This window comes from Micromesistius poutassou, assembly GCF_964030765.1.
Source record: "Micromesistius poutassou genome assembly, chromosome: 23".
Taxonomy (NCBI): Eukaryota; Metazoa; Chordata; class Actinopteri; order Gadiformes; family Gadidae; genus Micromesistius; species Micromesistius poutassou.
Genome location: NC_140293.1, coordinates 1,116,745 through 1,128,187, shown reverse-complemented (window position 1 = coordinate 1,128,187; position 11,443 = coordinate 1,116,745). Strand labels below are relative to the sequence as shown.

The 11,443-nt window shown below is 47.2% G+C and overlaps 1 protein-coding gene across 1 annotated transcript; it reads right to left on the bottom strand.

Moving 5' to 3' along the window:
* Positions 1-762: 762 nt before the first annotated feature.
* btr12 (bloodthirsty-related gene family, member 12) lies at positions 763-10,139 on the bottom strand. Its single transcript, XM_084487290.1, has 8 exons — positions 10,100-10,139; positions 8,297-8,829; positions 6,699-6,890; positions 5,664-5,759; positions 3,961-4,194; positions 2,371-2,518; positions 2,222-2,248; positions 763-1,730 (listed from the first exon to the last, which is right to left on the bottom strand). The coding sequence occupies exons 1-8, from the start codon at positions 10,104-10,106 to the stop codon at positions 1,189-1,191; spliced, it is 1,779 nt and encodes a 592-aa protein (XP_084343416.1). The 5' UTR covers positions 10,107-10,139; the 3' UTR covers positions 763-1,188.
* Positions 10,140-11,443: the final 1,304 nt, after the last annotated feature.

The window sequence follows — 11,443 nt, the reverse complement described above, 5'->3', positions numbered from 1 at the left end:
ATAATTTCCACATTTAAATAACTACACACGACTCAACTTATGTTATATAAAACAAGTAGAATCTGATTATGTCATAAAGTTAATGTTAATAACGTTCAACATGTTAATAACGTTCAACACTGATAACACCGCTGGGTGACCCCACGATTCAATTCCCCATATAACGTCATCTACAGCTGTTTGGGTGAGCCAATTAACCTTATGTTTGGTGGCGATTGGGGAAGAAAAAAATATTTGTGCAAAAGATGGTAGTTTCTTCTTTAAGTATCACCACCAACCGTGGTGCAACAGAGAGCACTGATGAAGCCTGCTGGGTTTGAGTCCCAGTGAGGGAGGCTCCAAGAAACCAAGAGTTATGATGTTTTGGATGAATAACGATTTCACGTTAATTGTAATTTCAAGTGTAACCTCCTCACAGATCCAACCAGACCTGTAGGAAGGCACAGGTGTCACTGATTGATCGTTGGTTGTTCCCTCCGGAGAACCTTGTAATGATCAAGCATTTTTAACTTCCGTTGCCATAACTCTCTCTCTTATCAGCTCTGATTAAAATGTCCTAAAAATGTAATCACAATAAAAGCTGGGAAAGCGGGGATACTATCGCAAGTTCTAACCGATTAATCAGCCTATGGGTCTTCCAACTCATCAAAGAGGCAAAGGTTATTGATTAATGTGTTTATTAAAAAATATATGATATGAACATTTAATAAAAACAATTACGGTAAAGTGTTAGTGTAAAATGCTCCTACCCAGCAAGCCCGTTTAAAATCATATTTATCTTGTACAGGTAAATAAGTTAATATAAGTCATTACTTACTACATTACTTAGTAGCCTATGTAATTACAGATTTACAGAAACAGTGCCAAGATATATCACCTAAATCAAGCTTCTACTGGCCATTAGCTTAGCATGTCTAGCTAAATACGTTAAACCCTCTGTCCTAAACCTTCAAACATTTCTCTTTGGTCTCGTTACCATAGCAAAGCAGTGATTTTAAAACGTCCAGTTACGTAGCCAATATCTTAAGTAGTTTATATCATGTCACACATGATATACAATAGAAAATCAGTTATTTAATAAAAGTTTTGGCTTCGCGGTAGAAAACTTGACTGCGTCGGTTCACCTCGGTTCAAATTCGACCTCCTTCATGGGTTGCCTTGGTTACCTCGGTGGTCACCTCTCCGTCCTCAGTTCGGTTTGATCTGGGCGATCACGAGGGGCGCCGTGTTCTTGCCCTCGTAGGCGAGGCAGGGGCTGAAGATGGGGTAGAGGCTCTCGCTGAAGGTGTCCACGAAGGTGTAGAGGTGCAGGCGGCTCTTCGCGTCGTAGAAGGACACCTGGCCGCCGTCGTGGTCCAGGAAGACGCCCACCTTGGCCGGCGTCGACGCCGTCGTCAGCGGCACCCGGCTGGACGCCAGCGCCTTGATCTCGCCGTTCTTCAGCCACAGGCACCAGAACCCGCCCTCGGGGCTGAGGTTGATGTCGCCCTTGCGTCGGGCGGAGCCGCGGGCCACGCCCAGCGTCCACGCCGTCTTGCGGCCCACCTCCACCTCCCAGTAGTGGCGCCCGGACGCCAGGCCCTCGCGCGCCAGCACGAACAGCGCCGGGTTGAAGCGCTTGGAGCTCTCCGCCTGCGACGGCTTGGACCGCTCGTCGTAGCGCACCTGGCGGCCGTCCTCGGCCAGCACCAGGCTCTTCTGGGCGCTGCCCGGGTCCAGGATCACCTCGCCTGATTGGTGGAGGAGAGAGAGTGGGAAACAAGTCTTGTGGGTTGCATTGGGAACTGCGGCCATTGGGATTCCTTAACCGCGCCAACCCCAACCATTTCAAACTTTCTATCAAGGCTTAAAGTTGACATATTATACCACCAGGTGGGAGTGTGATCAGCCGTTACAAGCCGTTTTGAAAATAAGCCTCGTCATTACGAGTGGGCGTGGCCACCTAGATGTGGGCTGGATAGATCAGTCTACCTGCCTACCCAGTGGACTGCAGCAAACGTTGGTTATCTATCCATCATACATCTAGCTGGACACGCCCACATGTGATGTCAGAAGAGGCAGATTTTCAAAACGCCTAATCACACTCACACCTGGTAATACGTCACCTTTAACCACACCAACCTCAACCATTTCAAACTTTTAAATCAAGACTTAACCATCCGTCACACCAAACCCTCAACTAAACTTTGAACATATATGTGAAAGATTTTCAATTACTCACTTGCGTAGTTCTGCAGCTTCCTGAGCTCTGAAACCGAGAGGGACAACAACACCGGTCAAGTAAAGGTCTCTGTGGTCTTGTCATTACGTGGTCTTGTCGTTACGCTGTGACTGCTGGGCCTATTGCAGCGTGGAGGAAGGCCAGCCTACCTTTCCCGTACAGCCTCTGGAGCTCCACCTGGATCTTGTCGACGAGTCCGCCCACCGAGGAGCGGACCGTGCCCAGGTACAGGTCCGTATTCACGCTGACCGTCGACCAGTCCAGCGGCTCCAGCGGCGCCGGCAGCCCTGCCACACTCTGGACACACAGATCCCATGGAGGTTAGAATACCGTCGGTAGCGTGATGAGTTACTGTTGAGTTACTGAGTGGTCACTGACTGGGGGGGGGGTGATACCTTTACTGTACTGTACTGCTCACACTTAATGTAGTGCATCAGGCTAAGTGAACGTCACACACTAACACTTTGGGAAGGAAGCTAGCAGTATGGTGACTAGTGGTATGGGTGACCTGTGGTATGGAGACTAGCGGTATGGTGACTAGCGGTATGGTGGCTAGCGGTATGGAGACTAGCGGTATGGTGGCTAGCGGTATGGGTGACCTGTGGTATGGTGACTAGCGGTATGGTGACCTGTGGTATGGAGACTAGCGGTATGGTGACTAGCGGTATGGTGGCTAGTGGTATGGTGACTAGCGGTATGGTGGCTAGTGGTATGGTGGCTAGCGGTATGGTGGCTAGCGGTATGGTGGCTAGCGGTATGGTGGCTAGCGGTATGGTGACTAGCGGTATGGTGACTAGCGGTATGGTGACTAGCGGTATGGTGACTAGCGGTATGGTGACTAGCGGTATGGTGGCTAGCGGTATGGTGACTAGCGGTATGGTGACTAGCGGTATGGTGACTAGCGGTATGGTGACTAGCGGTATGGTGGCTAGTGGTATGGTGACCTGTGGTATGGTGACTAGCGGTATGGTGGCTAGCGGTATGGTGACTAGCGGTATGGTGACTAGCGGTATGGTGACTAGCGGTATGGTGGCTAGCGGTATGGTGACCTGTGGTATGGAGACTAGCGGTATGGTGACTAGCGGTATGGTGACTAGCAGTACGGTGGCTAGCGGTATGGTGACTAGCGGTATGGTGGCTAGCGGTATGGTGACTAGCGGTATGGTGGCTAGCGGTATGGTGACTAGCGGTATGGTGACTAGCGGTATGGGTGACCTGTGGTATAGTGGCTAGTGGTATGGTGGCTAGCGGTATGGTGACTAGTGGTATGGTGGCTAGTGGTATGGTGGCTAGCGGTATGGTGACTAGTGGTATGGTGGCTAGTGGTATGGTGGCTAGCGGTATGGTGGCTAGTGGTATGGTGGCTAGCGGTATGGTGGCTAGTGGTATGGTGACTAGCGGTATGGTGACTAGCGGTATGGTGGCTAGCGGTATGGTGACTAGCGGTATGGTGGCTAGCGGTATGGTGACCTGTGATATGGTGACTAGTGGTATGGTGACTAGTGGTATGGTGGCTAGCGGTATGGTGACTAGTGGTATGGTGACCTGTGATATGGTGGCTAGCGGTTCGGTGACGGTTGCATAAAAGAGCAACCACACACTATTATCCTACTACAGGCATAGCAGCAGGCAGCACGTAGCTAACGCCACCCGTCATCGCCTTTGTATGGCACGTCACATCCCCTTGCACACACTTGAGCCCATCTGATCTGAACCGTTCACTCCCTCGTCGTCGTTACCTGGAGGAAGACGATGCGGTCCTGGGTGTGGGCGAAGGCCTCCAGCTCGCTGCTGCTCCTCCTGAGCACGCTCAGTTCGTTCTCCAGGCCGCGGGCCAGCTCCTGGGCGTGGCGCTCCGCCTCCCGCTGCCGGGAAGCGATGAGCTCCACCAGCTCGGCCTGGCTCTGCTCCACCAGCCGCTGGAGCTCGGCGTACACCTGCCAGCTCTCCTCCAGCTCCTTCTGGGCGTTGGCCTGCGGACCGCAACGAGTTAAAGCTCAGGTCTAGTTCCGCCACGTCGACATCCAACACAAGGACCACGCGCCGACGCTCCGACGCAAGTCGTGAACCTTGTTGTTGGTTCTGCGTCGGGTTTTAGTGAGCGGACCGATCGCGGCCCCTTGCTGCGGCGTCGCCTCGACGGAAGGTTACAATTTTTGGGAGGCGCAAGTCAGGCGTCAGGGTCCGTAAACCCCCCGTCGTTGCGTCGACGTGGAGCCATAACTAAGACTTTAGAAGGGGACGTGGTCACCAAGGATGGTCTGAGATTCGGCCACCTCAGATCATTCGGGATTATGATCCCAGGTGGCCTACTTTGACCAATCTGGCATCTTTGAACAGGGTGATAGTTGTAAGCGTGTTTGACTCCCAGCCCGGGTGTCTGGGTTGTATCCCCAATGTTTAGTCTATTCTAAAAGCCTTGAGCAACTTATGACATGTATGTGAAAAGTTGCTTAGGATAAAGCTAACTTTGTCACTCTTAGACCGTGTCACCACAAAGTACTATTGTAATGTTCTCCACGGACTGCACAAGTATATCGCAGTAGCACTGTAGTATTGTAATGTCATGTCTTTCTCCTTTTTGTTTACGTGTCACCTCTCTCTCTACCCCACGCCCCTTTTTGTACACGTTAGCGTCAGAATCCCTCGTACGTGGAGGTGTTTGTGACCAAATGAATGGTTCCACTGGTGGAACTGGAGGAACAGGTAGAGCCGGTCTGACGCCCTCCCAGCCCAGGGAGAGGAGGAAGTATTTTGTGTCCAACAGTGTTTAAGGGCCACCAACCTAACACCTAACTAGGTGTGATGTCGACTGGCCATTACACACCATTTCAAATAGGTGTGTTTTTGTCAGAGTGGCCACTATTGGCACTCTCTTGTGACTAATGGGTAGATTTTGAAATGGCTAGTCGACATCATCCCTTTATTATTGAATTTATAACATATTTATTTAAGTTGTTTCAATAATTTACCAGATTATTTGCATAATATGACACCTTTATCCATCTTACACCGGATTGTGTGTAATGCGATAGATAGATAGAAAGAAGATTAAGAGTAAATACAAAATGTTGTTTGTGTTTTGGTTGTCAAAAGCACGCGCGCGCACACACACACACACACACACACACACACACACACACACACACACACACACACACACACACACACACACACACACACACACACACACACACACACACACACACACACACACGTTAAAGACTGTCATCTTTGGTAAAGGCTTGCAGATAAGCTTAAATGCAAACACACACATGCGACACTCCCCCGTCTCAGATGTGTCTTCAAAGCAGGATAACAATTAGTATTCAGTCAATTAGTATTAGTATTCAATTAGTATTCACAGCCTCCGTTTTTGGAAACTTATGTTAGCTTAGCCTTAGCTTAGCCCATAACTACTGTGTTTAAGCCTTGACCTCACCTTGATGACCCTGATGGACTGCTTGATGTCTTCCAGCTTCTTGGTCCTCTCTTTGATTAGATGTTTGACCTCTGACCTTCTCTTTGATAAGTTAGCCTGCAAAAAAAAAAGAAGCAAATATGTTTATTTTCCCAGATTCATACCCACTTGAAGAGAGTAGTGCTTCCATCCCGTACAGATTTGGATTTGCAGTCCCGTTGATATTGGACACTCTACTGAAACATCAGATGAGGTGGGCCTATCTGAGCAGCCCGGGTTTTACCGTGTTTTGGAAACAAAGCAAGTTGAAACTAAACAATGTTTGTACAAGTTGTAAATCACAGCCATACATATGTATTCTCTTGATCCCATATTCCCGGTGTTGGTTCTCCCCTTTTGCGTTGAGTGTTTTGAAGGGTCTTGATATCATGCAACACTTGAAACCTGTTGAATGGAGCCTTTGTTTCAGGGTGGGGTGGGACGGGGTAATGTGGGCTGGGCGTGGGAATCTTGCCTTGGGGGCCCCTTAAGTTCATAGCCAACCCTGTACATCAGTGTCACGCCTGGTATTCCTGGAGGTTTGCTGACAGAATGTCATGTTCCAATTATTTTCTTTATCCTTCCTTTTCGTGCTCGATCTATTCGGTTTTGATGTGCAACATGCCTATTCGGGTTATAATTCACATCAAAGCCAGCTCTATAACAGACGTCGATGCTTGAGAGGGAAAGAGTGAAAGATTGAGACAGAGAGAGACACTTTCTCACATCTGGGGAACCATAGGACTAAGAACATAAAACATTTCAATTAGATGTTTTTGTCATTGATTCATTAAAAGTATTCTGCATCAAGACCTCCGTTAGGGATATTCCATTCCAGTCTAGGTTTGGGGAATTATTTACATTTGTCCTTCGCCGATGTAAACTAGTGTATCGAAAGGGCCAACATGATGCAAAACACATTAAAGTGTGATTCCTACACAAGCAGGGTTCTGTAGGACCTGAATATAAACAGAGGATGCTCTTGTCCTGACCCCGGCCGTGACTCCGCCCCCTCACCATCTGCTTCTTGAACTCGCGGTCGGCGGGCACCACCTCGTGCGTCTTGTGGGCGGTGTCAGCGCAGGCGGGGCAGATGCAGGCGTGGTCGGTGCGGCAGTACATCTCCGTCAGGCGCTTGTGCTTCTTGCAGATCTTCTCCTCCAAGTGGAAGGTGGGCTCCACCAGCCGGTGGGAGGACATGGTCTTCACCTGGACGGACGGACGGACGGGGAGAGACAGACAGGAGGGGAGAGAGATAGACAGGAGTGGAGAGAGAGACAGGAGTGGAGAGAGAGAGACAGGAGTGGAGAGAGAGAGACAGAAATGTAGAGATGATAGAAATGAAGAAAGAGACAGAAATATGAGAGATAGAAATGTAGAGAAAGATAGAAATGAAGAAAGATAGAAATATGGGAGATAGAAATGCATAGGGATAGAGATGTAGAGACAGAAAATGTAGAGAGACAGAAAAAGTAAAAAGACAAATGTAGAGAAAGAGAGATAGATAAAAAGTAGAGAGCAAAATTGATTGGGGTGGACTACGTTTAACACACTGTACACAGAACAGACTTCTTTAACAGTTTTTAAGTGTTTACTTTATTCTATTGTATCACTAGTAGTCAGTAGGCCTTATGTATTCATAAGGTGTGCTGCGGTTCCAGCTGAATGGGGGCCTACCCATCTTATCTAATCTAATCAATATCTAGATATGCCAACAAATGTGGGTGTTTGAACGCCATACAGACCGACATTCTCCGGTTTTCCAACACCCAAGAGAACAGAAACAACAGAATGTTGATCTTTTCCACCTATTCCATCTCTATCTGGCGACTTACATACTGCTAATGGTTATAGTTGGAACAGGATTTTTGGAGATGGTATCACTTGTAGCATGTGTTAAATCTAAAACGTCTGTGTGAGTTGGGGATAAGCATTGATAAGCAAGATGTAGCATTGTTCCCTGCCAGACTCCACCTAGCTGGCTTTAACTGCCCCACTCCGACACAGGACACAGGTTTATTTCCTTTCAAGTGTGAGTTCTAACATTCTTCAAGTTAATCAATAACTAATTAATCATTTACTCATGATTGAAGGGGATGGACCCTGATTAAAGGTTGCAATCTGTGATTCATACGTTGGGTCTGTCTCTCTGCCAGATTATTTCTCTGTACTGTCTAACCCCTACCTGCTCCTTAAGGACCTGTCTCTGTACTGTCTAACCCCTACCTGCTCCTTATTGACCTGTCTCTGTACTGTCTAACCCCTACCTGCTCCTTAAGGACCTGTCTCTGTACTGTCTAACCCCTACCTGCTCCTTAATGACCTGTCTCTGTACTGTCTAACCCCTACCTGCTCCTTAATGACCCGTCTCTGTACTGTCAAACCCCTACCCACTCCTTATTGACTTGTCTCTGTACTGTCCAACCTTGCTCCTTAACGACTTGTAACTGAAATTAAACCTACTAAACTTAGTGATTCACTGTAGTGATTGTTGCTGGTGGTTTTCAGAGTATAGGTGTGTTGTAAGCTACAGAGACAGTAGTGATTGTTGTTAGTGGTTTGACTATAGGTGTGTTTCAAAAAACAACAACAAGGAACGGACGGCAGCAACCCACCTTCTTGTGGTGGCGCAGGTGGGTCTCGCAGTACGACCCCGGGCAGCTCAGACACGACTTCAGTGCCTTCACCTTCCTCCCTATGCAGGCGTCGCACGGCACCTCCCCCTCGCGGGCAAAGTCCCCGTTTGTGTCGTGCCCTCCTCCTCCTCGCCCCGGAGACCCCGCGTCTCTCAGGCTCCCGCTCGTCCCCACGCCTGAGCTCAGATTCAGGGTGGATCCCCGCGACCCGCCCCCTCCATCACCACCACCACCGCCGCCGCCGCCGCCGCCAGCACCGCCCACGTTCAGCCCCAGGAACTGGGTGGAGATCTCGGCCAGCACGCGGTTAACGCTGAGCTCGGGCCGTTTGGAGTAGCTCTTCTTGCACATGGGGCACAGGGACTTCTTGCTGTGGTCCCAGTAGCCCTGCAGGCAGGCCTTGCAGAAGCTGTGGCCGCACGGCGTGGACACGGGCTCCACGAACACCTCCAGGCAGATGGAGCACATGAACTGGTCCTCCGAGAGGTGGCCCGCGGGGCTGCGGCCGGGGCCTGGTAGGGAGAGAGAGAGAGAGAGAGAGAGAGCACGGGGGGGGATGGGTTAAGAACCAACGGGGAGACGTTCTGGGTTCTATGCCCCTAATGGGCTGGAGCTGATGGATGAAGTGAGGAGAGGAGAGGAGGAGATTTACATTTACATTTACATTTAGGGCATTTAGCGGTCGCTTTTATCCAAAGCGACTTACAAAAGTGCATTTGTCATAAGAAAGTGAATAACAATATATCACTGTCAGTACAATAATGATGTCCCATAGAACCAAGTGCAAAGCACCAACATCCACTAGGTTAACCCATTCCCCGTACACAACAAAGATAGCTAGGATAAGATGCTACATAACTAGGTACTATGACTAAATACGACACGAAATACGATACAATAAGTGTGTACATTAAGTGAGAGGAGGTGGAGGAATGGAGGTTTGGTGATGAGAGGTTATGGAGTTTAGGTTATGGAGATAAGAGGTGAGGAGCTGGAGAGATGGGGCTTAGGAGATGATGGGTGGAGGTGGTGGTGGTGGTGGTTGGTCCCTTCACCCCTAATCTCTTCTTATGTCGATTTATTTGGGTCGCAGCACGTAGGTTCATGGATATAGCAATATGGAATATGTTTTTCTGCTAATCCCTGTTGGTAAATCTCTCAAATGTGACCATTGTTATGCAACCAGAGACCACAATTAGCCTACAGCGGTAATATTTACAACATTCAGCTTTAAAACACAACACACCACATTGCTACTAGCACAAACCAGGCTCACACCAACCAGGGAGTGCTTTCAGTTCTCTGTTCTTTCTCAGCACTGTGTGAGAATGAATGTCTGGTATGTGAACATTCAGGATGGACAGCTACGTAGCTTGTCTTGTGACATTTGAAAGAAAACAAAACAAGGCCAACAGTTCCACACATACCGTACAATGCAGTCTGAACAGCTCTCATGAGACTGTATATATATTGAAATGTGTGTATCGCCAAGGGTTCAACATCATAAAGTGAGAGATTTGACCAAAAGTTAACCCAGTTATTCAGTATGCTTTTTCGTTCCCATCTATCCATAGGTTGGTTTATCTGTATGTATGTCTATCTATAACTCTTTATAATAGTTTACTAAACTTTATCAACAAAACAAACCTATTCTGACACAAATCGGCTGGGATTTAATCTCTAAACATTACTGATCGGGGTTAAAATTTAAAGTTGAAAGACCTTCAATTAAAGAATATCCCAAAATGAAAAACTGAAAATAAAAGAAGCATTTGGACTTACTCTGCATGTCTTCCTCCGGACTCGTGTGTCTCAACGTGTGTGTGAGTTTAGTGCTGTGCGTCTACTCTGCAGTGAATGATTAACCAACAGGTACACCTGAAACTCAGGTATCTACACCCCGCCCCCTCTCCACACACACGCACACGCACACACACACACACACACACACACACACACACACACACACACACACACACACACACACACACACACACACACACACACACACACACACACACACACACACACACACACACACACACAAAAACCCTTTGACACGCCCAGCCGACACACACACCCACACACATTGGGTCCTTTGTTGCGCGATGGGTACGCAAACTACAAGACTCGCTCAAAGTACGCCTTCACTATAAAAGCTCTATATGAACCCTTCAAAATAAAAGCTACATTCTTAGTAATAATGTAAAGATCGCTGCTAAAATTACGTTTTTTAGTTATTGTATTTCTGCCACCTTTAGAGAAACTTCTAAAATCAGGTTGTAGATTTATTGTTGTGAAGGGAAATAAACCGTGTTTGTCAAATTGAGTCATTCTGGACTTTGCAGGGGAGGGAGGGAGGGAGGAAGGGGGGCGGGGGACAGACGAGCAGACTCAATTTAATGTTTAATATGTATGTGTAGGCTACTAACTTTATTTCGCAATCATATTATATGATTATACTGCAAATATAAACTAGTATTCCTGGGTTTGGACAGATGGATTTGGATGGATTGCCTGATAGCCTTTGTTAAACAGTGTATATAGAAAATAATCTATTGCATAAAATATTACATATCTTAAGTTAATATCGTCAAAATTCTGAGCAGGACATTTCGTGTAATTTTTTATTGACAGATATCTCAATAAATAATATTAAACTAACAATTGTAATAGTAATATATTGGCAGAGCTGCAAATTCACCAGTACTGTACATATTCAGCTTTAAATGGTCTTATTTTCCGCGTCTTGTAATGATACAGTTCTACCACTAGATGGTAAAATCCAACCAAGAATCGCAAGATTCAGCACAAGTGCCTGGAATCGGATTATGAAATCCTTTAGATTGACATTTATTGAAAGATTAACAGGGAAAGACATTGAGAAAGCAAATACATGTTAGTAAAGTCTTTTCCATATTTCCCATCTGGGATCTTGAAATGTCATGAAATGAATATGAATATGAACATACCGATATTTCAGGATTGAGACTTGGTCTGGCTTTCTTAATGCAGGTAAATTAATATTCCATCGATGTGTTTCAATATGGTTTAAAATGTCCACATCCATCCGGTTCTGACCGGTTCTTCTCTCGTTCTCTCTCCAATTCCAGGCCCTCCCTACTA

What these genes read in the sequence shown, in the direction of transcription:
- btr12 (XM_084487290.1), bottom strand. An exon ending in ACCTGCGCCACCACAAGAAG is followed by an intron (nt 6,891 to 8,296) that starts GTGGGTTGCTGC and finishes CCGTCCGTCCAG; the next exon opens with GTGAAGACCATGTCCTCCCA. An exon ending in GCGAGTTCAAGAAGCAGATG is followed by an intron (nt 5,760 to 6,698) that starts GTGAGGGGGCGG and finishes TTTTTTTTGCAG; the next exon opens with GCTAACTTATCAAAGAGAAG.